Genomic DNA, 25518 nt, shown 5'->3' on the forward strand with positions numbered 1-25518 from the left:
TATTCAAAACATTTGCATTCTTATTCCTTTATCAAAGTTTCTTTTTCTATTCACATCATGTGATTTTTTTATTTGATCTGTTAATACGAGAAAGTTTATACTTTGTTCTAAAAGTACTTTTGTTTTGTTGGTGGTTTTCTTTTCTTTTCTTTCTTTTATAAAAAAATAAGTAAAGGCTGTATAGTTTGACAAAAGTTTAAGTTACCCTAGTGTTGCATGGGAACAGTGTTTCTTATGATCACGACAGCATGATTAAGTAGGCAATGTTTTAGAGTATATTGACATTCAGTGTTGAATTTTGTGCACATGTTTTTTATTTCGTTGAGGTATCTGCATGTCATTAAAATGTGGTTCATTTTCTTTTCTCATTAGTTCATTTTTTTCTATGTGAAGACACTGTAATTTATTTTAATTTCATTTTCTTATTGTTAGATTTATTTTCCTCTGTAGTGACATGTAGAAAGGTATTTTTGGTATCATTCTTTGAATTTCTCAGAGGGTATTTTCTAACTGATGACAGAAAAAATTTGTTCACATTTGTCGCTTATTATTGCACATCTCAATACAATTATAATTTTTCTAATTTGCATGTTACAGAAATGAAGCAAGGACAAGAAAATATTAAATTAAAGAGAGAGAACATAAGCAAACAAGTGGTCGTTGACTGAAATAATAATGTGCATGTTGTTTTCCCCCCTTCTCCCTCCTGCATGCAGGGATTTGGTTTCGTAACTTTCGAAAATAGTGCTGATGCGGACAGGGCGAGGGAGAAATTACACGGCACCGTGGTAGAGGGCCGTAAAATCGAGGTGCATGTTCAAAATATTTTCCTTTTCATCTTTTTTATAAATGTCTGCTTCACTCTCATTTGTTGTTTCAGATGCATCATTGGTGTCTTCTGTGTGTTCCCCTTTCCCCTTCCCATTGTTTATATATATATTTATATATAAAGAGAGAGAATCTGGCCTTACTTGGGTTTTTTATTATTATTTCTTTTGTAATTATTATTATTATTATCATTATTGCTGAAAGGTGGATGACAGAATTGAAAAAAAAATGAAAGCTTTAATATTTTGAAGTTATTATTTTGGATGTTTTGTAAATCAATGGGTGCAGTAGATTCCAAAAACCAGCCAACAAAAAAAAGAAAAAAAAAATTGAGAACAACAAAAAAAAAGTGTGACAGACAAAACAAAAACAAACAAAAGATTGGGTTTTTTTCTGTTTTGTTTTGGTTTTTTTTTTTTTTTTTTTTTGCTGCAGGGTTGATGCGGGATCCACAGTGGCTTTCAAAAAATTCAGATTGGGAAAGAAGCATCCAAAAGATGTACAAGAAAAAGAAACAAAGCCAGACTATAGACTGACCAATATTAATATTTAATTTTTAATGAAACTGTCAGGCTGCTTTGGCTGGATGGCCTGAGCCGTTCGTATCTATGGAAAAACCAAGACAAATGCGGTTTAGTACCACTGGATCCCCTTCAATACTGCCTCAGTCGTATTTGTTAGAATAAAAAAAAATACCAATTGAAAATGCTGTCGTCTTTTGAGTAAGATGTTGCATATTTTGCCTTTTCATTTTCCCCCTTCGACGGTAGCGCTTAGGGCCCTCACCAAACTCTCAGTAACCATGGTAACTGTATACATACCCATGCTGGCGATGGTGCTGAATGGTAAGTGGAGAAGTCCATCTGCCGTTTCACGTATTTAGCGCTGATATACCACGTGAATTTTTTTGACTTGTTGTATTAAGTTTTCTTGATGCTACATTTTTTTCTATATTGGTACGCCTGTAATTGAGTGTACGTTTTAAGCAAGCCTGGGAGGCACTGATTGGATTGAGGATATGACTTCGTGCACATCTTACTCAGATTGTTAACTCCATATTGTGTTAAATAATGCACCCTCTTTTTATCCTTTTGTTAGCTGTGATTTTAAAGCTTGAATGATTTTGTTAATTCTTGCAATGAAAAAGGCTCTTGTTCCAAGTGTTGAATGCTAGATGTTGCTTTTCCAATGGTACTTCTCTTCTAAAGGGTTATGTTGCACACTGCTAAAATTCGTTTGTCCCTTTTTTTGACATTTTCTTTGTTTCCTTGTACCTTGTCTCTTTCCCTTCTACTCCACTGCATGTTCCTTCATATACTCTTTTTTTCTGTTTTGAGTATTTATTGTATCAGTGTTATCATGGAATACAAGCATGCTCTTAAGTCTTAAATTATGCAATACCTTTTAATTTGCTTCTAATGTCTTTTTATTAAACTTTAAATGATATGATGTTGCTTTATTGAAATGATTTGTAAATTAAAATGGTTATGAAAGTAAATGTAATTATAAACAGTATGATTTTGTTATGCATCTGTTGCTGTCTATAAATTAAATTGCATTTTATTTTTACATGACTAATAGCAGTAATAATGCATGCGTTTAATAGTAACACGGACCCTCCCTGTAACCCTTTCTAATCCAGTGTTCTATGTGCTTAGGTAAATAATGCAACAGCACGTGTAATGACAAATAAAAAGACCGTCAACCCTTACACGAATGGTAAGTGCATGAGATCTCAGTGCTTTGTTTTAGTGTCAACGCATGTGAAACCTCACTCTTCTGCTGTACGGGTGGACTCCTCTCCTTGCGAGTGTCCTGCATCTGCTTGGGCTCAGGTTCTGTCCAGCGACCTAAAACATGATATGACAGGGCAGAAATTCCTTCTGTGTACGGTTCAGCTAATTCACAGCCATGTGAGCAGAGCATGCATCATTTTGCCTGATGGGAATCTGAGTGTTAAACCACAGTGGCTTAGTATAGGAAAGCGTTGTTCTCTGCTAGCGTTGTGCAGTGTTGATGTTGCGATGAGTGATCTGGTCGGAGGATTCAATTTGGCTTGGGTGATGTAGGTAGGGAGACCAGTAAGAAGAATGTCTTTGTCAGGCATGAGTCACTTCTTAGTACCAAGACATGCATCTAGTCAGGGACAGTTTTCTGTGTCTTCCTTCCACAATTTGTTAGAAGTAAAGGGCAAACTGTAAATGGGAGCTGCTTTCAGCATTTTTTCCCTGGAAAAATCTGAATTCCTAGCTATCTTAAAAAATTCATTCTAATACTGACCTAAGTTGGCATGAGATTGTACATGAATGATAGAAAAATAATCCATAGATGTTTGAGGAGTTTGGAAGCGATACACTGTAAAAATGTTTCCTTTGGCAATGTGTGATCACGTGCTTGAGTTGTTTGCGTTTGCTAGTTCAGAAAATACTAACGGGTTCCTGACTCAACAATGTCAAACCTTAATATATCAATTGAAGTTAATTGCAATTATATTTTCCAGTTTTACTAGACTGTATAGTTATAATTATTTGCTTTTCAATTTAATTTAGTTTTTCCCATTCAGCAGAAAGCAAATGAAATCTGCACGTACATCAGTAAAGGTTTCCACAGGTAGAGTCTTTTCTTTTTTGAAGTATAATGGATCTCTCATTAGTGAGGTTTTTCTAAAACCCAGGGCAAACAATGGCTTTATTTTTTTAAAGGTTAATCGTAGTAAAAATAAAATATAGTGAAGATTTTAATTTGACATGTGATAATGTGATAAAATGATCTGGAGAAGAAGAGTCTGAAGTTCCTCATGCTTTCTCAGAAATTGTTGTCTTCCTCGTTTTATATGTAAACACAGAAGTTGGCAAATGATGCAGATGGGAAAATCTGCTTTGTTTTTACTGGCTTTAAAAACATGTTAGTGAATCTAGTGAGAGAGACACAAAGCTTGACTGGATCACATAAGATTTTGTTCCAATAAGGAGTTAAATTAACTATAGGCATTAGATACTATGTACTTTGCTATATTATAATGATAAAAGGATAAAAGTAGTTTTGTTATAAATTATTAACATTTTGTATTCGTATTATCCTAAGGCTATAAAACTGTTAATTAGCAAATAATACGTTACGTATCAGCACATCCAGTGCTGAAGGAAGGGAATGCTGGAAACAGAGATATGAGATTTTGGAAATCGGGTTTTAGGGGAGGTTCACCACTGTGTCCTGCACCGCAGGATTACTTATCATTACATTATCATTTGTCAATATCCAAAACTAAAATGATGAAAATCTGCTATTAAGTGTTTCCCACTTGAAGTGTTTTGTTTGTCATTTTCCATCCTCTTCCATCTGGACTAGATCTCACCAAACGTATGAAACCTCCTGTTTAGTGCATAAAAACTGGCATTTATGTTTGCAAAACTATACATCCAATGTGTTGCATGCAGGATGTTCTTTTGCACACCTTTTGATGGACATCTACCAAGGCAAACTCTGGTTGTAGTTCATACATTTTTAAATTTTTTTTTTTTTGATGTCTGAGATTCCCTAAAATAAACACACAAAGACAATCATCATTTGTGTGCATAATCATTACAAGCGACAAGGAATGAAGTGTAGACATGCCAAGTGCTTCTATGATCAGCCATCCTGACTTGGTATGATTCTAGTTCTGTATCAGTTTGTCAGGAATTAGCCAGTACTATAGCTGTTTATTAAAGATTATTGTTGTCTAAACTAAAGGTATCATCTTTTAAATCAAATATAAAGCTAGTTCTTCTGTGTTCTTCTGCAATCATAGGAACGTTTGCAAGATGCTTTTGACGCAGATAGCCAGAAACTTTTGTGTGCACGTGCCTGTCTCTTCAGAACTACTTTTTTTCAAGTGTGGCTTTATTTTTCAAGAAGCATGTAATGACTGACATGTTATTTGCAGATTTTAAAAATACGGTTGGGGCACAAGTGGTATTGTATGAAAACATCAGGCACTAATGTTTATTGTAGTTTAAAAGAAGATACACTCTGTTTTGTCTTTCATTTCTGAGTATTGCTGGTTGTTTGATAACAGGGCTCATGTCGTAGATATTATTGCAAAAGTCAGTAGATCTTAAAGCACAAAATCCTGGACTTTTTTTTAATATATGCAGCTTCATTCAAGTAAATGGTTTGCTTTTGTGTCCTAGATGGTTTTTGAAATAAGTTTGCTTTCCGGTGACTTTTGATGGTTCCCGAAATGAGCAGTTAATAACTGCTCAGTTGCTGGAAGAGCTTTTTTTTTCTTTTTTGTGCAAGTTTGTTATCAGACGGAATGATTTTGGTGGCTGACCTCATGTACTTTGGAGACGGAACTGCCTTTTCTTTGCAAATAAATTCAGTGTCAGAAACTCTACTTGTTGGAAAAAAATATTTCAGAGACCTTTTTAGATGTTCCGACCTATTCTGTTCACAGTTATACTTTCTTCTGATGCCCATGTTGCAATTCAGGGTGCTGATCCAAGTGTTGTAGGGAATAGAGAATTATGTGAAAGTAAGTCCAGAGAACTGCAGCGATGAATGAGGAACATGAAACAGAGATCAGTAGAGAGATACATATGTTTTAATGTTTATACTTGCAGTGTCTTGAGTTTGAGCCTTCTATTGATCTAAACTTGGATTCAAAATCACAACTAGTGACTATTACCACTGCTCGATTCCCTCCCACTCCCCTTTCCTCCCCTCTGTTTGCAAACACGAGGAAAGCAAACAGTGTCACAGGGCTTCTTTCGCACCGAGACATTCCTCCGGCCACGGATGCTTGTCTGCCCTATGAAGTGAAAATAATCCTCCCTGCATTGCTGTGCCCCAGTTTCCACCAAAGCTTGTTACGCTGCGCAGTGTGAGTGTTTCCTTCCCTTTAACACGCTCAACCTGGATTTCTTTCGATGACTGTCCGGGGTGGGGTTTTGGGGCAGGCAGAGGGATTGTTTGCTCCCTTGTTTGATTTTGAAGTTTTGAGCTTTTCTAGTTTCAGCTTGAGGAGGGGATTAATATTGTGACAGTAAGAAAAATGCACAAAATCACACCCACTGCAGAGAACTTGTCTCCTGCAGCTGCTGAAGTAGAGTTACGTGGCAGCTGCTCACTCGGATACATCAACTCCTATCACACTTGATTAACCCACACAGCCATGGCCCAGCACATCGGTAGCTGACAAGATAAAGTTAAGTTTAATTACTGTTATTTTCCCGATGAATGAAGTATTTCCTGTATAAACTTCAAAAAGGTAGATGAGACAGCTGTCACTGGGAGAGAGGTAAGGAACTGAAAGATGAGAGTGGCTTTCAGCTGCAAAGAGCAATCTGCGTCTTCCGAGAGTTGTTCTTTCTCTCAGACAAATCGCGGCACTGTTAGTGTGACTTAGATGCTGAGAGGTGTCTGTCAGCTTCTTTGACAGCAAAAGCTGACGGATCTGAAATTCAGTCCAATCTTTCATTTTGGAAGGCATTTATCAGTGGTCTTTTGAGGAAGTAATAAATTTGAAATATCAACTATTCACTAAGCTATAAAAAGTTAGACTTTTACTGAAAGTCTCAATATTTGGAGGCTTTTCTGTCAGACACAATTTGGCTAAGAGTATTTGTTATAACATGACGTTCCTAAACGCAATCCTGTAATATATAAAATTGAACAGTCAGGTAAAAATCCTGTGACATTTTCAGGAGGAAAGTCATTTTAGTGCTTCTCGGTTGGCCGTTTTTCAGTTTCCATAATTGTCTTTTAGGTACATACAGCAACTGCGGTTACTCCTGCAGAGCGGATTGCATGCAATGCTGCTCTTTACTCTGTTTAAACGTATTAACGAGTTGCTTTTCAAAAACACCCCTCAATTCTGTTATGAACAGTTAATTGCTGGTAAATGATTACTGTGCATCAGATAGAGATAGCACTGTTTTCATGGGTAGGAATAGTTTTCTTTTGTGTTATTACACTTTTTCAGTTTTATAGTGCATTATGATTTTATGGTCTTCTACTGTGCTTTTGTATTACATGATATGGTTGAGGCAGAAACAAGCCTAAACGCAGTTTGCATTTAAATTCTTCTAATGCTGGCTCTTTTGATTTTGAGAAGCCTTATTGCCCCTGTCTTGATTGTGTTTTGTTTCCAGCAGCATTGTCACAGGATCTATTTAAAGTACTGTAGTTCTTGAGTTTAAAAGATGCTCTTCCTCAGGTGGATTTTTTTATTCCCATTTACAAATGGTGCTTCCCACTCCTCTGATTCAAATGTGCTTTTGGAAAACCCCTAATTTTTCAGTCCCAGTAGCTCAACTTATTGTTCAAACACTTAAAAAAGAAAAGGAAAAAAAAAAAAAAGAGTATGGGTGGGGGGATGTTCTGTGGAGTTGGAAATTATCTGGGAGTAGATCCACCTGTGGCTGAGCAAAACACGATGATAATTGGCACTTTACCACAGTGGAGAACGCTAGTGAGCTTGCCAGGGTTTTCTCCTGCCATTCTCTTACCCCTTTCCCTTCCATTCCTTCAGCGTTGTTGTCTTTAGAATCACATGTGCTTTGAACTGAGGCCCTCCTTCTGCAGCGAGCCGGTGCGCTCCAGGCTTACCTGGAAACGCCGCATCGGTGTGAAGATGTGGCAGCAATTGTTTGGAGTTTGGCCAGAACACACGATACAGAATATCTACTCGTTCTGTGCTCTGGTTTTATGCCAGCTGTTGGAGCACACTGGTCGTTTAGGCAAGGGCAGTGGTTACGTTTGTACCACTGCAGAGCTTTGCAGAACGTGACTGCAGCGTTTCCTTACGTACCAGCTACCTTATGGCAACAGGCTAACAGCATTTCTCGGCTGTAACTGCGGGATGGGCATTCCTGGTACGTGCCTGTGATCGTCCTGTTTCAGTGCAGACAGTCTGACGTACAAATGCGAATGGAAAAAAAGTCTCTGGCGTTTGACTGGGATCCTGCAGGGTGCAAATCTCTTTCAAGTTCACAATAGAGATTTCCAGACAGTGTGTACACTTTCACTTTTCCTCGAGCAGAATCAAAATGCTCGGATTGTTTGGTTGCCTTGTAACCTACACTAACATATGCTTATCAGAAACATTTATGTCCAGCAAATGAACTATTTTGGCCTCTTTGGCTTGTAAAAGAGTTAAAGTAACAAAAAAGAACTGATCTGCTCTGGTACTCCATGCTATAGGGATACCTGAACTAGTTCTGACTTAATTCCATAACTTAAGGGAATAGGTCCATGGCAACTGTCCATCGCAGCCAAAGTAATTCACCTGATAATTTACTCCAGTACTACATAACCAGCGGATGCCTTGCTTCATTACTTATAAAGATCAGTAATCTAAGGTGCCTAGAAAACTTTCATTAAAATGACCTTTTTTTTAACCATTTTGTATGTCTAACTCTATACAAAAATAAAATTAAAAAATCACTATGATTATCACTAATTGCGATATTAACTCCCTTCTCTTTTTATGTTTGCTGCAGGCTGGAAATTAAATCCAGTTGTTGGTGCAGTTTATAGTCCAGAATTCTATGCAGGTAAGGATTACGCTAAAGTTGTCTATACCATATTTTATTTCAGTATTCTTTAAAACATGCAAAAATACAGAATATGTGTTTGATGCGAGGTTCGTTTTCTTTATTTGAGTCACATTATTTGCAAGTCATTTATAGATCTGTAATGCAGAATTTTAAGTTGCCTGGACATACTAAAGTTCATGTACAAGATATTTGAATACCTTGTTATTGGAGAGTAGATAGTATAACATGAAATGTACTGCAATGTCCCTGTCTTACATGAGTTTTTATTTTATTTATATTTTATTTATCTTTAATTTTATTTTATCTTTCAGTACAGTCACTTTCCTCCAGGAATTAATTAAGCCTAGTGAGCAACAACAAAAAAATCCATCTATAAATATATACTTAGTGTATATACATATACACACATAGGTATAGAGTAACTGTGTTCATAATTTTTTTCTTGAACGTTTTTCTTTAAATGTTATATTTAGTTATTCAGTTTCTTAAAATTTTTGCATTTTAAATCTATATTATCACTTGAGTCCTCACTGGGACCAAATTCTGATCCTGGTTACAGTTTGGAGTTAATGAGATACTATCTTTTTCTGCTGGAAGTCAGTCATGGCTAGCAACAGTTTCTTAATGTGCTTCAGCAACAGTATTGAAAACAAACATAGTTGAACTCCAAAACTTAGTTGAGGGATTTGAATCCTGCCCATAAACTTAATCGCTAGCAAGTCCTAAAAACCCATTTTATGAAACCTAATAATTTACATCTAAGACAAATAATCACTGTAAATCCAAATGTTTCTAATAGGTGATAAAATTGCCTTCCTTTCTTAGGTTCCAAAATCGTATATGAGTCTTCTATGACTTTCATGAGAAACTCTTTCAGTTTTCCATTTGGATCTGTTTTTCAGTTGTCTAGGTGTGTGTATGCTGTGTACAAATACCTAATCATGGTTTAAAAACCAAAAATATTTATTTATTGTTACACACTTAGGTAATTGAGAATAAAGAGGTAATTGTACAGCAAGTAATACTGCAAGTAAAGAACAGCTGCTAGGAAAGCATTCTTCACAGGTGATGGTGAAGTGTGGGAAGAGATTGCCCACAGAAGCTGGGGAATCTCCATTCATGGAGATATTCAAGCCTCCACAGAAACTGGGGAATCTCCATTCATGGAGATATTCAAGCCTCCACTAGACAGAGCTGAAAAACTTTCGTTAGTTCAAGGAACTTCAAGAGAGAAAAATTATTAAATAAGACTACTGTTACAAACAGATATTCATTTTAAGAAAGCTGCCTGTAATACATCCAGTGCCATCTACTAAGATAGATTAAAATGTTCCAGTTAGGGTAAAAGTGGCACAGTATAATAAAAGTACTAACTTGGCATTCATGGAATTGCAATATTTAGTGTAGGCAAAATTTATTTCCTTCCTTGATGTATGCCTACATTGAAAACAGGAATTTAACATTGATCTCGTTTGAGTAGTTAGTGAACCAGCCCTGAACCTGCATAAATTAGAAAGTCAGAGTTATTAGTCATTTTATATGAATGACTTTGTGTTAATGACAAATATAATAATATTCCCATAGTACAGTAATCAATTTTCTAATACGTATGCAGAATTAACAATCTGACTTATAATTGTCTCATGAAGTAGGGCATGAAGAGTTCACATAGTTTGTAAATTAAAATCAATATTTTCAATCTCTCCTGAAGGTAATTTTCCTAATTTACTGGACTTTTCCCTAACATTTATTTTGTCTTTTAATTATAAAATGGCAGGTTATTGATTTTTCTGTATAACCTCCTAAAGTCCCAAGTGCATTTTTATTGCCAACACAAGGGAGGTGTCTGCCCTTCTTAATGAGAATCTTTAATTACCATTAGAAGAGTATTAATTTAATTTTATGAATTATGACATGCACTCCACCACACCTATGCAGAAAGTTCTATCAAGATCTATCACATATTTCAGATTTTTTTCTGTTTATACATGCAGGAATTTTGGGGTTTTTTTTGAAATGCATATCAAATGCATATTTTCTGTATTGACTCAAAGATATTTAGTCAGACATTTAAAATTTGTTTTAAGCAATTTAGTTACAAAAAAAAAAAAAAAACGAACAACTCTGCAGATCTCTTAAAGTCGTTAGAAAATGGAACAGTTAAAGAGGAATGCAGTTTTTGCCCGCCGTATTAGAATTCTGTGACATATCTTTCCTTTTGAGTTCCCCCCACCATCTTACTTGGAGAAGAAGCAGCTATACTTTTGAGGATTATAAAATTAGAAATGTGATTTTTAAGACAGTCCAAGTTCTAGTTATTTGATTTAATTATTGTCTCCAACAATTGTCATGTTAAAATTGTAGCAACTCTTTCATAGTTAGTACAAGAAGTTCCTTTAGCTCCTAATAAATGATGAAAAATTTGGCCACTTCTGAAATAAAGATGATACATTTGCAGAGAAACTGTTGATTTAAAGTACCTTTAATCTTCATAAATAAGTAAAAAACCAGAAGGTTATACAAAGCTGTCAGGATGGCACTGATGAATGGCAAATTCACCCGTTTCTCAATTGCCGGTGAAGACACACGCCGCAAGGCTTAACCGTATTGTACATCATATCTGCCAACTCATTTCTGTGATTAAATATTCCATCAGTGCGGGCTATAAGGCGGTAAAGCTTAACAAGATTCATAAGATGCACCACTTGAATACACATAACTCACTTTCTTGGATAGAGAGCACCCCGCATGCAAAAGAAAATTAGAATTGAGTTAAATTACTCCAAAAGACAAGATCAATAGAGAAAGGAAGAGATCCCCTAATGCAATGCAAATCTGAGATATAGTTATGTCCTGACAACTTGAAGCAGACAATTAAAGTCAAATAGGGAGGAACGCAATGTAAATCAACCCTAAAACCTTGAAGATAATGGTAAACAGTAGGACCAGTGACACGATTGTTATAGCTCGGCTTTTTTTCTGAGTGTACACTTCTGTGAAAGAAAACCTTTATTGAGGAAACACATGACAGCTAAAAATGGAGACTCTGAGATACATAGCAGATGCACAACAGACACTATGTAAGTAAAGTATTACTTGGGGACCGGAAAATACTATATATTCACATGACACTATAGATTTTTCTTCCTGAGTAGCCCTTCTAAGACTGTTTTTCTGACTTGGAAATGCTCATGCTGTGGTAAATTAGAATGGTCCAGAAATATGGCTATTTAGGTCATTAATATGGATTTCCAGTGACACCTTCATGAAGTGCAGTTTGAAGACTGCTGTTGTAATCGCGAGGCCCAGCAAGTCTCGCTGACAGCTGCTGACTGCGGACGTGCTGGTGAGCTGGCTGACCAGTACACCTCCTGCCCTTCCCACACCTCCGCTGGGAAGTTCTAAAATCACATTCCATAGAAAACAAAAGGACGGTGATTTTTTTTTTCATTTATCCTTTTCAGCATTTTACAGAATTCTGCTTTTCCATATATCATAATTGATAGATAACTTAAAAAAAAAGAAAATTTCCTTCTGTCCACATAGTGTCCTTCTAGTAAATAAAAGAATACTATTTAAGGTGCTTTTCTTCCTTATGTGAAAGAAATGCTTAATGAACTTATCATTTCCATTTCAGCTTATCTTTTCCAGTAAACTATTTAGCAAGTTGTTAGGAAGGTCCTAATGAGGAAATTTGTAAGAAGCACAGTATGATTCATCTCACAAAGTCTTCCTGTAAACTGGGACAAGTTTTTCATTCATTTGTATATCTGTCCAATTTTAAATCCATCCCATAGTGACCCATAATTTTGCTATGTTTAGCTAGAGTCTGTTATCTTCCCCCGTACGCTCGTCTATGGCTGGCAAAATACAGATTTGCAGTTTGATTTCTTTCCTTGGAGTACTCTGGTACGGTCTTACCCTAAGTTGTCATGTTCTTTGTTTCTGTCGTTTATTATAATGTCCTTTTTATTTGCTTGTTTATTTTTATGTAATGTATATTTTGTCTGTAATACCTAGTCTTCCTTTCAGCCTCAGGCAGTCTGAAAGCAAAGTTTCATGTTGTTCCTTTCAGTTATTGCAGGTCTTTTTTTTTTTTCTCTTTTGGTTTTTGGAATGATGAATTTTTGGGCAGTCTCTTGCATTCTCCTTAGCTGAATGTAGAATATCGTTGCATTCTTATTACTACAACAGATCAGTCCTTTAAAGCAGATAGTTTGAGACACAGTCAGGCCATTTTAAAAGACTTTGTCATTGTAAGTGGCAGAAAATATATTTTAGGGCACATAGCTGTTGGAGAGGCTTATCTTTGACAGTTCCAGTATGCGAGCTGAGGGAAAAGATGTTACAGAAATCACCTAGAAATGTAGTGAATCTTCTTTCAGGTAACAGTTGAATTCACAGCGACCCACATTAGAAAATATTTTTGTCTGATCATAACAAACAAGCAATATTTCAAAAATTTCAAAATTTAAGTTGGCAGTGGAGAAAGAAAAGACAAGACTAGCGAAGAAGCAGCATTAGAACAAGTCATGGAGCACAGCTCAATGGCAAGTAATAAAGATCCCATTCTCCTGTTATGTAAGCAACTCATTACGTATTATTTTTCCTGAATAGTCATGAAGTGCTAGAAGTTTTTCGGAAGCGAGTTTCAAGAGTCATCCTACATAGCTGAGTAGTTGTATTCACTTCATAATGTTAACCCAGTGAGGACTATCGTAGGCACTAAGTTTCTTGGGCAGTTAGTAGTTATCGTTCAAAGGTGACTTGGAGAATCTTCCCCATCAGTTAAAATGAAAGATAGGGGAAGAACTTGTGGTTTTGACTGTTTTATATACCATCAGAAGGTAGAGAAGTTTTGGATGCCTGGGGCTTTTTAGCATACTTTGGAAGCTAGCAGTATCCTCCAAGAGGCAGATTTTATAACAAACTTCCTTTTATAAATTTGTTTAAAACTTTGAAATATAATATTAGATATAATGAAGAAGTGAAGAAATACCATAGTACTTGATATAAAAACATGCACTTAAACAATAGAAATCCAGCAGAAGATTCCTGTATGTTTGCTAAAACTAATTCTCTTTATTCATGTCTTAAAGCATCTATTTCTGGAGTGCAAGAGCACCTGGGATTCATTGCATTTTTCTAGTGTTTCTCTTTGAATTTAAATGACTCTTGCATAAGCTCAGCAAATACCCTAGAAACACTTCTCAGTGAAGGTGTTTGGAGTTTGGGAAACTGAATTATATGCTTGCACAGCAATTCTAATCTTAGGGTAAAAGTTCAGTGTACCATATCTGTAAAGCATAATTCTAGTGAAAATTTGCTGTCACTATATAGGTTAATTCATTTTACAACTTGATTACTTAAACTTAGATTTGAACTTAGCCATTGACTAAGTAGATTTTCCCAAATAAATATTTTCTCAACATTGTTAGCTAAACAGTTCAAGCAACTTTCTAACTACAGAAAAATTAAATAATCATTGCTTAGTATTACATCTGTTATTTATAGATCCTCTTTTCAAAGCCTAAACCAAAGCTTTAACTATTGTTTCATAAATTGTGAAGTCTGATCATACAAATGCTGACATCCTGGTTATATTAACACCTCTGACAACAGCAAATGCATTTCTTAAACTTCTGTGGAGCTGTTACAAGCCATTATAGTGGAAATACTGGTTTATGAAAGATTAATAAAGCTAGTAGAAAAATGGAATTCAACATCTGTACTAGCTGTTTAGTCAAAAAAATCTTCCAGAATTAATTATGCTTTATGCTACATTATAATTATGTTTCAATTCAAATGTATACTATCATGGAAACCCAACAAGGATTATTCAAAGAATAATGCCAACAACCGTTATTTTTTAAAATATTAATTTAGTTAATTGGTTCTACATTTAAATCTGGAACAAGGTTAATCGACCTACACTTATCATTGTATTGAAGTCTGCACATTTTAAAGACAAAATCACAGATATTGTCAGTATTACCTTTTTAAACATGTTTCTTCTGTTGGGATGTATATTTAATAGCACAGTAAACAGGCTTTGATACTCTTCCTGTGTGATCTCTAAAAGAAATTCCATACACTTGATCATTTCATTGTAAATCTTGAATTGTAACTAGAGCTTTATACCAGAAGATAGAGAATGATTAAGAAGGGAGTTCCTGCTTCTTCAGTATAAAAGTTTGGGAATTTTGGCCACAGTCTCGTGTAGAGGAATCATTTGATATGGATTGTGATGAATTTGTGCACAAACAGAATCTGGAAAAACAGAAGCTGCATATTTACTGAAAGTTGGACTTCTTCCAAAACAGGGGAGGTGTTTGAGGGGGAGTGTTTGGATCTGTTTGCTTGTTGGTACAGTCCTGCTGAGATGTAGGTCTTGAGTTTTCTGCGAATTAGCTTGTGTTAATACTACTGAGATATCCCACTTGAGCTACTGTCAGTTAGGTCACTACACAGCAAAACCACACTGATCCTATCTGACAGCTTGGAGTCAATGGATCTGGAGTTGTTAAGTGTAAGTTAGTGCTGCATCCTCACTGTGGTACAGTATCAGCAGCCTTACACCGTCCTCCAGTGATGGGTCAGATCTCTGACGCTGAAAATTTTTCTAGAAGTCGTATCAGTAGTTACTGTATGTAGACAAATACTCTGCGATAACAAAACAGTGCCAAGTTGATAGAGCTGGCATGGGTGCAAAGCACAAAGTTGAGGCAGGGAGCCAAGGTGGGGAATTGTTGTATTAGCTGTTCTGGGATAGAAAACACATGCAGAAATGAAGTAATACATAGAAAACAGAAAAAGTCTGTTTAAATAGATATTGTAAGGAAGGAAGTAGGGACAATGAATGGCAAAATTTCTCTAGCCTCTGTTCCTTCTGTATGCCTTGCATGTTTTTTACAAAGAAGCGACATGCCTTTCCTTGTTTTGAGGTCCTAACTCAAAAAAAAATGCTTTTCCCTTTGAACTGCAGGTAATAAATTTCCTCAGTGGTAGTTCTGCCAGATAGCAATTATGAAAATCTCTTCTTTTCTTTAGGTAAACTTGCTCCTCTTAAAATGCCTGACCCAAAGATTAAACAATGTGTATGAGGTAGGCTTGGAATGATAAATTCCTGTGTGTGAGTAAGCCTGAATTCTACTTTAATACATGTTCCATGACTTGGTGGATGAATACAGGACCAGGTATAATCATAATTAAACACGTGGTTACGGTTACAACTTGATTTAGTACCTTATTCTACCATGCTAAAAGTACGTTATAGTTAGCTCATGGGAGGGAAATCCACTGACCACTATTGAATACACAGAAGCTGTTTTGGGCTCAGGAAGTCATGGAGCTGCACATGGTTGTCAATGAAGATAACACCTGTGAGAGCAGTATTATGCTTGCTGTCTTCTTGTACTTTGCCTTAGATGAACACTTTTTTTAAATTTTATATTATATTTTTTTATTATTATATCCAACATGTCAAAATGCTACCCAAATGACAGCAAGATGATTAAGATTATAGGGGCAGTACGATGGTCACATTCTTGCATTACAGTCAACGGCCACCAAGTTCAAGTATTCAGATTACATCTTGACATTTAGTTTTGTAGTCAAATGATCTGTCCAGCTGAGTTGCTAGTCAGATAGTAGAGTTGCTAGTTGATAGTCTCGCTTATCTCAGGTACATACCTTTGTTGTGTTTAAGGCTGCTTTTTTTTTTGAAGGAGCATTCTTTTGTAGTCCATCTCTTTTCCCCAGAAAGCTGGTACAATACATTTGAGCAGCCCTCACACAGATCTAGCATAATTGTTGTGAAATGCGGTAGTGATCATACTCTAACCTGGACATTTCACACACATGAAATAAGATTTTTGACACTGGACCAAACACTTCCTAACAAAATCATAGAAATAGGGGTTGAGGCTGACTTGTGGAGATCATATAGTCTAACTTTCTTTTTTGAAGCAGGACAAACATCAGTGCTAGATCAGGTGAGCTATGGATTTGTATACATCTACACAGACAGAGATTCATGATCTTCTTCGAGTATTCTTCTCCAGTGCTGCACTGCCCTCCTAGTGAAAAATATTTTCCTAATGTCCAGTCTAAACCTCCTCAGCTACAGTTGGTGGCCATTGATCTTTTGAATTATCATCTGCTACAATTCCAATGAGATTTTGGCTCCATCATCTTTGTAACTTCCCTTCAAGTAGAGAAAGTTATTAGACTGCCTTTTAACTTCCTCTTTGCCAGGCTAATCAAGTCCAGTTCCCTCAACCTCTCTTCACAGGACATGAGCTCTAGACCCCTGCCTGTCTTGGTTTCACTCCAATATATCCTCTCCAGTTTCTCCACATTTCAGTTGAACAGGAGTGGCAATAGGTTAAAAAAATGGATGCAGTATTCCAGGTGCAGGCTTGCTGGCACCAAGCGTGTGTGTGTTGGGGGAACAACAGCTCGTGACCTACTTGCCTTGTTTCTATGTTTCTCCTAATTTCACCTAGTATGCAGTTTGCCTTGTTTATTTAAATGTTACTTTAATGAAACAAAAGAAAGCATCTTGATCAAGCAGGACCTGTGCTCTCCTTTCTTTGGTATTACATTGCTTCTAACTTCTTGTATGTTTGTTCAGATGTTTTTAACTGGTCAATTTTTAAAGGGCTAAAAATAATGTAAGCACCGCGCTTTACTCACAAAGAGAATCTTTTGAGGAAAAATAATGCTTGGACTTGCCTTGTTCAAACATCATTCTGACAGTTAGTGAAAGTGTGTTCTATGGCTTGGTGATTAGTGACAGGGCAAAAATAAATTAAATAATTATGGTGACAGCCTTAAAACTGTCTAATTATAAACATTATACTGAGATTTTTTTTTTTCTAGAACTGTCTCCCTGGCCTCCGCTTGTTAATACATTAGCTTGCAGTATTAGCGTGGTTTTTAAGTAAATCTGAACATTTTCCCCACTTGTCACATGCTGGCTTTTGGTTTGCAGAGCAAGTTTAGCATATATAAAATAGATTCTGTTGGCAAGAAACTGTACTGGAGGCTCCATGTGCACACTGGCTGTCAATGGTCTCGCAGATTGGCTTTTGGACAGCTTTGAACGGTGTGCGGTGGGGTTGTCTGCTTCAGGGGATAACCTGACCCTGGTCCAGAGTAAACTCCCCAGACTTGGACCTGAGGTCTAGGCTATGATATGCATGGTGGATGTCTGATAGCACAAAACTGAGACTGTCATTCACATGCCAGCTATGGATATATGTAAAAAGCAATGGCTTAAGAATCTCTCAGAGGAAAATTTAAGACTATCTACTAGGTCATCACTAAAACACTTGTTTGCTCAGGACTGGGTGGGATCTTTGCGATGCTAGATAAGTTAATAGCAGTTATGCAGAGGAATAAATTCCTCTGATTAGAAGAGTAACAAAGTTAGGAAGATCCATATGTTAGGATGGACAGTCAGGCAGACGAACTATTCTGAAATATAAAGTAATATACGAAATGTAAAGTTAATACAGTTAAGAGGAGTGGAAAGCAACTCTACTGTGTGTTAAACCTTGATTACATCTGTAAAGTAATGCTAAAGCAGTTTAAAGATTATGTTGAATTGTATTCCAAACATATAGCTAATGCTTTCTGTTTCATCTTCTGCATTTTTTTCTGTTTTGGGCATTGGATGACAGAATCCCCAATACATTTGCATTGTAACTGCATTTCATAATACTTAGAGCAAGTTTCAAAATACTGAGTTTTCACTCATTTACTCATTTGTGGAGGTAGCTGAGATGAAACTCTGCTTTACAATGGTACACAATCTGCCAGTTTGGCACGGTTAGATTTTCTTTGTGAAAATTGTTTTGGGGGAAATCTCCAAGCTTAGAACTGCTTCTAGTAAAAGTGAATGTTTTGGAAAGTTTGGAAACATTGTGTTATCGTTTTTGTAATGGTTTTTTGTGCTCCTGAAATTCTGGAATCTGAATGGGCTAGGGAAGAAATAGACTAACGAAAGCCAAGATTATGCATGATGATTCAATTTTTGCTCTTTTGTATTCTCAGCTTGTCATTCCAAATAGAATTTTATTCGTAAGTTAAAACCAACATCCATTGGGGTAAGCAAATAGAACTGAGGGATTAGTGATTTGCATCTCTGCATCTAATTGCATTAGATTTGCATCTCTGTCTTATCGATTTACTGAAATAGGTAATTTACACAGAAAATAGTGTCTTGACACAATATGAGAGGATAAAGTATAAACACATCTATTTGTAATCCCCCCAGGGCCATGGTGAAACCGTAGTGTTCGTGTTTGAGCAGAAGGGCTCCAGTTCCATTTATTCTGTGATTCTGTTCATATTGTACTCTTTATTCATCAAGCAGATGTATGAATGTGACCCATTTTAGTTATCAGCAGAATATAAATGCATTTTTTTTATACTCAAGTATCCTATTTCAAAATTAGTATAATACAAGCTCAGAGTTTTTATTTATACTTCTGAATTTCTTTGATATTTGTTTCTCAAAGTTACAAATGAAGTGAGATCAAGTTACAAGGAACCAAGAGTAACAATCATTTACATACCTTTTAGTCTGCTAGGAGGACCTAGAAAGATTAGCAATACAGATTTGAGTTTTAAAGGTCCTGAACAACTTCAGTGGGACACTTCTCCCAGTGTAAAATAATGCCAGTGAATATCTCTGAATATCAATTTATGTGCACCTGAATTTGTGTATATATGTATATCATATAGTAAACATATTTTGTAGGAAAGTTACAGTAATGGGTCTTACTTACCCATGATTACATAGTGCATTTCCAGTTATAGATTTTTTTGGTGACAATGTGTCAGTAAGGATTTATACTTGGATGCCAATGACAAAAATTCACTAACAAGCACTGGTAGACTCTGTAAGAACGTTATGTATTTTGGTACAACAGCAGTTAAGTTCGTGTGACGTAGTAGTTTCATTTTGGTTATAAGACAAGGAATGTCTGTGGCTCATTAGTCAAGTTTAAATTATATTTGGAAAGGACAGTTTATTACAAGTGTTTTACACTGTGAATGGAAATTTTGCATAAATTGTTCCTGTGAAGTATGGCCCATCTATGGCAAGGTTGACATGCTAATGCAAATAGAAAGAAGTCAGTCACACAGTGTGTGTTTTACCAGCAGTACCATGGCACAGCCTAAATTTGCCACTAAAAACCAGGGACTATGCCATGCTGCATTGTCAAGCTATTCTTCCTAAAGCAATCTTTGAGAATTTTAGTGGATCAGTAACTTTCAGCTTTTCACTGGTGAAGTGAGGAAGCTTTAAAGCAGGTCACCATGCTGTGAGGCAGGAAGAGGATGTCGGCACGGGAGCAGAGCTTAAAAGAATTTGCTGCTTCTCAGCTCCTGTGCTATCTGCAAGGTCTTTCCCAGTCTAAGACACTACAGTATGTACTGGTAAGAAGTTTGATCAGTTGTGTATGGTATAGGAGGTCCTGGAGAAGGAGAGATCTTTGTTACCTGTGATGAGTTGTATATACTACAGAAGGAAGAGGTAGGGAAAAGGGGAATTGGGAGAATCTCGTACAAAATTCTTACCAGAGCTGCAGACTTCGTTGCTTATCTGATTATTACTTACATGATATGAACCACTTATCAACCCCAGTATGTGACTTAGTATACTGGACACTGAATGCATATGGTAGGGGAGAGAGGTCTCTTCCCCGAAAGCCTGGAGTGATATTACCAGCAAAGAATAGTTGGAAGGATAGCTTACAAATTATGTTTGTTGTAACCTGCATTGCTGTTCCCGAGTCATTGTTCCCTGTGTCATTGCTTAAGTCCACTGTGTGTTTTCACGACACTCTAAGAGAGGCGATAGTAAAGAAAATGTACTGGGCTTAGAAAATTGATGAAAGGAAATTTGACATCTTAAATAGAATTTTTGAATAAAGACATTCCATAAAATGTCTTATAGATACATACCTCTACCACCCCAGTCTTCCCCTCCCGCCCCCATTTTTAATAACCTATGCAAAGTTATATGTGGGTCAGGGATTTGCTACAGAACTATAAGCATGTGTATAGTGTCTATAAATTCTCACTACCAGCAGAAAGTATGCACAGGTTATTCAATAATTGAGTGTAATTCAGGTTTGCTGTCAGAAGGCAATATAGATACTGATTTAGATTTACGGAACTCACATTTGGACATTGGCTACTTCAGATTGTTCTCCCAACCATGCAATTCTCTTGTTTAAGTGGAACTCCATGTATAATTTTGAGGGAATTAAATACAGGTTTTGTTTGTATTTTAACATATTGGAAGAAAGGATGCGTGTGTTTTTTGGACAATGCTACTTTATTCCTCGTTAATAATGGATGAAACAATTCAATAAGTCAACACAATCATCCATGAATGGTTGTGTTAAAATCTGAAGGAATATTATTCCATTTATAGAAAGTTAGAAATAACTGAAGGCACACAAGATACTCTCTTTAAATTCCCTAGTCAGTTGGGACAATAGAAGCTAACATACACTATTATTGTACAACAGTGGCCTTTTAGTTAGGTGTTTCTGATCCGTTTTCATGACATATTTTGAAATAACCCATCATAGAACAGTATTTCAGACTAGAACAAAGATAACACTTTCTGTCTGGAAAGACCAATATTAAATTACACTTTTAGAAGAGCAAATCAAGACCAGACATGGATTGTTTATGAGGATCTTAAATACACTAGCAGATCTCCTGATATGTTCATGAGAGATGCAGCCTTCTAGGTTTTTTTTCCATGCATTGTATATGGAAGAGGAATTAAGTGTATTGAAATGATACTTGTTGCAAAGGGTACAAAGAAAAATAGTGATCAGAATGACTGAGAGAAGATTGAGCTATGTAGCATCCAGCTATATTGGGAGAAAGGGAAAATGAATTAACAATCACTGAATTTAATAAATACTGTAGCTTTTACATTAAAGTAATAAAATAACATTTTATAATAATATAGACAAAGTGGGACACAAATATTTTTAGCTTTTATTAAGCTTTTCCTGTGGGTTTGTTTGGGGATATTTTGGTAAATAGCATAACAGAATGTATGAACTGGTACTTAGTTGCCAAAAGCAGTAAGAGGCTCTTACTGTTAACACAATAGAATAAATATGTATAAAGAAGAGTTGCTTTACCTGGGAAGCTAAGTGCACAATGGATTAGACTGATGTAATCTTCACTAAATCTTCTTGTATGTAGTAACTTCCTTACTTCCTGTATTGTAAACTCTCATCTTAGCTACCTGCCTGCTAATACCCAATGTAGACCAGCCCTGGATATTTTTACCTAAACACCCTGGATATATTTACCTGACTAATTTCTGCCACTGAAAATGCTTATGTGATCACCTTCTTGTTATGATGGAGATGGTTGTGCCCTATATAGAATTCAGTACTGCTGTCATCTTCAGAGCTGTCCGAAGAGCTTTATATGATGCTGTGGTTTTTAGGATTCCCAGAGTGAAAGTAGGAATCAGTTTTCCCTGTTTGTCTCAGCAACATACTGGGCTTTTGCCCTGGAATGTAACAGAGTACTACAGTGCAACTTCTGTCCTCTTCCCTTTTGTAAATCCTTAGAAATCCTGGGAGAATAAATAACAGCATGGTAAATTGGAAACGTTTTGTTCGTGAGCAAAGGTACTAAAGCCATCTCTACTGGGAGGTGATGCATTGTAAGCTCAGGTTCTCGGTAATCGTATCTCAGCTTTATACAGTTCTGGTAGTGAAGGTTTCTCAAAGTTTCATCTCCTTCCTGTGGCAGGAAAGAGCTATTCCCATGATCAAGGCCTTGCAACACTGTTAATTTTACATCAGCAGCTTAATGTTAATTAATAGCATGAGTTGTGTTCTGCTGAAAATATTTCAATTTATACTTCCACAAAAGATGCCCAAAGAAATTCCAACTAACTAGTTGTGCAAATTCTTTTAAACTTACTCCACCAGATCTTTACTTTTAAGCTGTCTGTAGTGCTGGCTACACAGTGGTTCCAGTTAGACATAAAAGCTATTTTTAACAGAAGTGATTTAAAATCCTTGATAGTTTACTGGAAAGTCCTCCTGTTGTTAATCCTGGGTACTACTTCTTATCTACCTGAGTGTTTGAGAAATACAGTGAACTTTGTCATGTGTCATGTATGAGCCAGTGAGTAGTCCATGCATCATCGCTAAAACGTTGGTATTTCCGCTTATGCTCTGTAAGTTAATTTATGTAAATCACATAAATAAGAACTATACACAAAAACTTTTTTGAAAGTTTGAAAAAAATTAGAAAATTACTTTTAGTTAAATATCTTGGAGCCATTGGGAACTGAATTTTTTATATTCTAAAAATATTAATGACTTCACATCATTTTCCTCACAGCTCAGAATATTTTGACAGTAATTATTTTCTCAAAATAACTATAGTGATTCAACGAAGGACTTAATCAAACAGTACATTCTTAATCATGGACTGTAATAGAAAGCATTGGAGGAAGAGAAGTATGAGTGGGAATATTTTTTGATCTTGAAAAGTACGTTTTTGATCGTGCTGCCAGCCTGTACGCCAGGGACAAGCAATGAGTCAGTCTGGGGGCATGTCTGTGATCCTACAGCGGTGCTCAGCTGGCACCACCGCAGCGACCTGCGGTGTGCAGCACAGCCCAGGGGCTGGCTCAGACACTGCAGGCTACTCGGCCCCCGTTCCACCTGGCAGCACAGCTGCCTCAGTTTCCCTTCTGCTGCTGCTCTGTCTAGAGCTCTCCCATGTGCCTCTTCAGATATATATGCGAATGTTTTTCCAATCCTTTTGATGGAGTAAGTCAAGAGGGGCTTTCTGCTGATCTCCAAAATCCTGGATCACTGGTCACGTGTCTGCTGTGACCAAACAAGTAGATGCTTATATTAAAGAACTTTATATTAAAATCCTCTTTGGTAAATAAAAACAAACAAACAAACAAACCAACGAAACCAAGTGTTTTATTCTCATGCTAGAATTTAGTATTCTAGAGGAAAAATAATATTTTTTCATGATTAGGGAATTCATAGATTGTTTCAGTGTTTTGAAGTTTATCCAGGAGATCTTATTGTAAATAATTCAGTCTTTCCCCAGTTGTATTAATTATAATTTAAATATTTTTAATACCAAAATTAGATGCAGCAGAAATAATCTTTTCTCACAAAAGTAGATTAAAAAGTTCCATATTTTTCTAACAAAATCTAATAATAGTGGTTTAGATATTAGTATTAATTTTATGTACAAATTCGAAGGCAGATTGTCAAAATATAATTAGAAAGCTCTATGCAACAAATTAAATAGACTCTAGTAGCATGGATGAAAAAAGCATCTGTTTTGAAGTACTTTCATTAGAAATTAGAAGACTTGAGTGGGCAAAATTAGATTTGTATGAGATTAAATCAGAAAAAATATAAGAACGTTAGCTGCAAAGAATAGGAAAATACCTATGGACCATGGAATAAGCAAAGTATCATCTAGAATTTATGTTGAATAGTATAAATAGACTATAATCTTCAATTTCTAAAAAACTTTAACTTCATATATTTACTAAATATACTTGAAGTCATTATAGTTACATTATTCTTAAAATCTAATGAAAATGACTGATTTTTAGAATTCCTTTCATTTGTGCGTTTCACTCAACTGGATGAATGCCTCTATGCCTTCAGCTCAATTTCATTTTCAGGCTTCTGTAGTAGCACAATTTTTGAAGCATCTATGGTGTTAAATACATCCCTGTTCCAAGGTGCACCTTCCTGGTGTCAAGTGTGTTGATAGGTCCTGTTTGTCTGCTAGCCTGAAAATGATGCTTGCCATTAAAATCTCCATAGGTATGTGTTCATTTAACAGCTTCCAGCTGTGGATTTTTTTTGAAGGCTGGGAGAGAAATATATTGATATAGTCAACTATATGCTGTCTTAACGTAAGGAAAAAAAGACAAAACAAAAGAAGCTTGTTTTATCTTTGAGATTAGTAGTGGATGGCTGGAAAAGAGCAAGCATCTCCAAATTGTGTTAGTTAAGGGAATGCTATTGTTTGGGAAGGTTAGAAGCATAACATTTCATGAGATTTCCAGTGCTCACAGTCTTAGCTAAGTTGCATAAATTGCAAGAATTATTTTCCTTCGGTATTGCCTGTCTTTCTACTTCAACTTACAGCTGCAAGCAATAACCAAAGAACTGGTTAATGACAGAAATTTTTTAAAAACGTTTTTTGAAAGAATTCTGCTCAACTGAGTATAAGTTGAGAATTGGTCTTGTAATGCTATATGGAAAACGTGCCTACCATTTGTAATTAATCTCATCCTTCCAAACATAATTGACTCAGCTCTGTTAAGTTACGTTGCTGATAAGTCAATGCACAACTTCCCAAGTCTCACAAATCTTCATGAAAATTTAATGATTTTGAAATTGCGTGATTCGCCAATCCTGACAGCTTGAAGTATGTCAGTGTATGTACACATATAATTTTGTGTGTGTGTATATACGGATATATACACATATATCTGCAAAGCAGATGTGTCACATCCTGCTCTTCTGTGTTCCAGAAGCGCAGAAGTTTTTTTCCTACTGTTTCTACCTCTAATCAGTATTCAATCTGTATTCAGCTAAGACTGCTAAAATATAATTTAAGAAAGGTGTTGAAATAGTAAGGCATTTTATTTAAGTTCATTTTAAAAACAAGCAAAACAGGAAATAAGCCTAAACTTCTGTCATTTGTTCAAAATGAACATGCATTGCAAAACTGTTGTTTTAAATTGATTTGCTTATTACTTTTTTTTTCCATTTTAAAAAAATGGTTTCATTTCTTATGTTTGGTTTTGTTCTTAATCCTGAATCCATCTTATAAACTGGAAAGTTGCTTATGTTTATGTATTTCTCATTTGAGCAAAAATTACTGACATCTTCCCATATATGAGTAACGGTTGAATTTCACTTCAGTGTTAAACCTGACATCATACTCGCCCCAACGTCTGCGTGCCGGAGCTTCGCGGTCCGGTTTGGCCGCTGTCTTTGCTCAAACAACCTCTCGTTGCAGGCCAAGTGAGGGAGACAGGCGGTGGTGGCTGGGCGGTGCAGCGGGCCGAGTGCTCCCGTGGCAGCAG

The 25518-nt window shown here is 36.1% G+C and overlaps 1 protein-coding gene across 8 annotated transcripts in view; it reads left to right on the forward strand.

The window, feature by feature from the left end:
* The window catches only part of RBFOX1 (RNA binding fox-1 homolog 1), a 284067-nt gene that overhangs the window by 191941 nt on the left and 66608 nt on the right, over positions 1–25518 (forward strand). For 7 of the 8 annotated variants that reach the window (XM_086622420.1, XM_086622424.1, XM_086622422.1 and 4 more), the window contains exons 5-7: positions 717–809; positions 2487–2547; positions 8313–8366. In XM_086622420.1, the coding sequence (XP_086478546.1) occupies positions 717–809; positions 2487–2547; positions 8313–8366 (208 nt within the window). The remainder of the gene's footprint in view (positions 1–716; positions 810–2486; positions 2548–8312; positions 8367–25518) is intronic. The other variant, XM_086622427.1, reaches the window with a different exon arrangement.

This window comes from Tauraco erythrolophus, chromosome 17 (genome assembly GCF_009769465.1).
Source record: "Tauraco erythrolophus isolate bTauEry1 chromosome 17, bTauEry1.pri, whole genome shotgun sequence".
In the NCBI taxonomy this organism is placed as follows: domain Eukaryota; kingdom Metazoa; phylum Chordata; class Aves; order Musophagiformes; family Musophagidae; genus Tauraco; species Tauraco erythrolophus.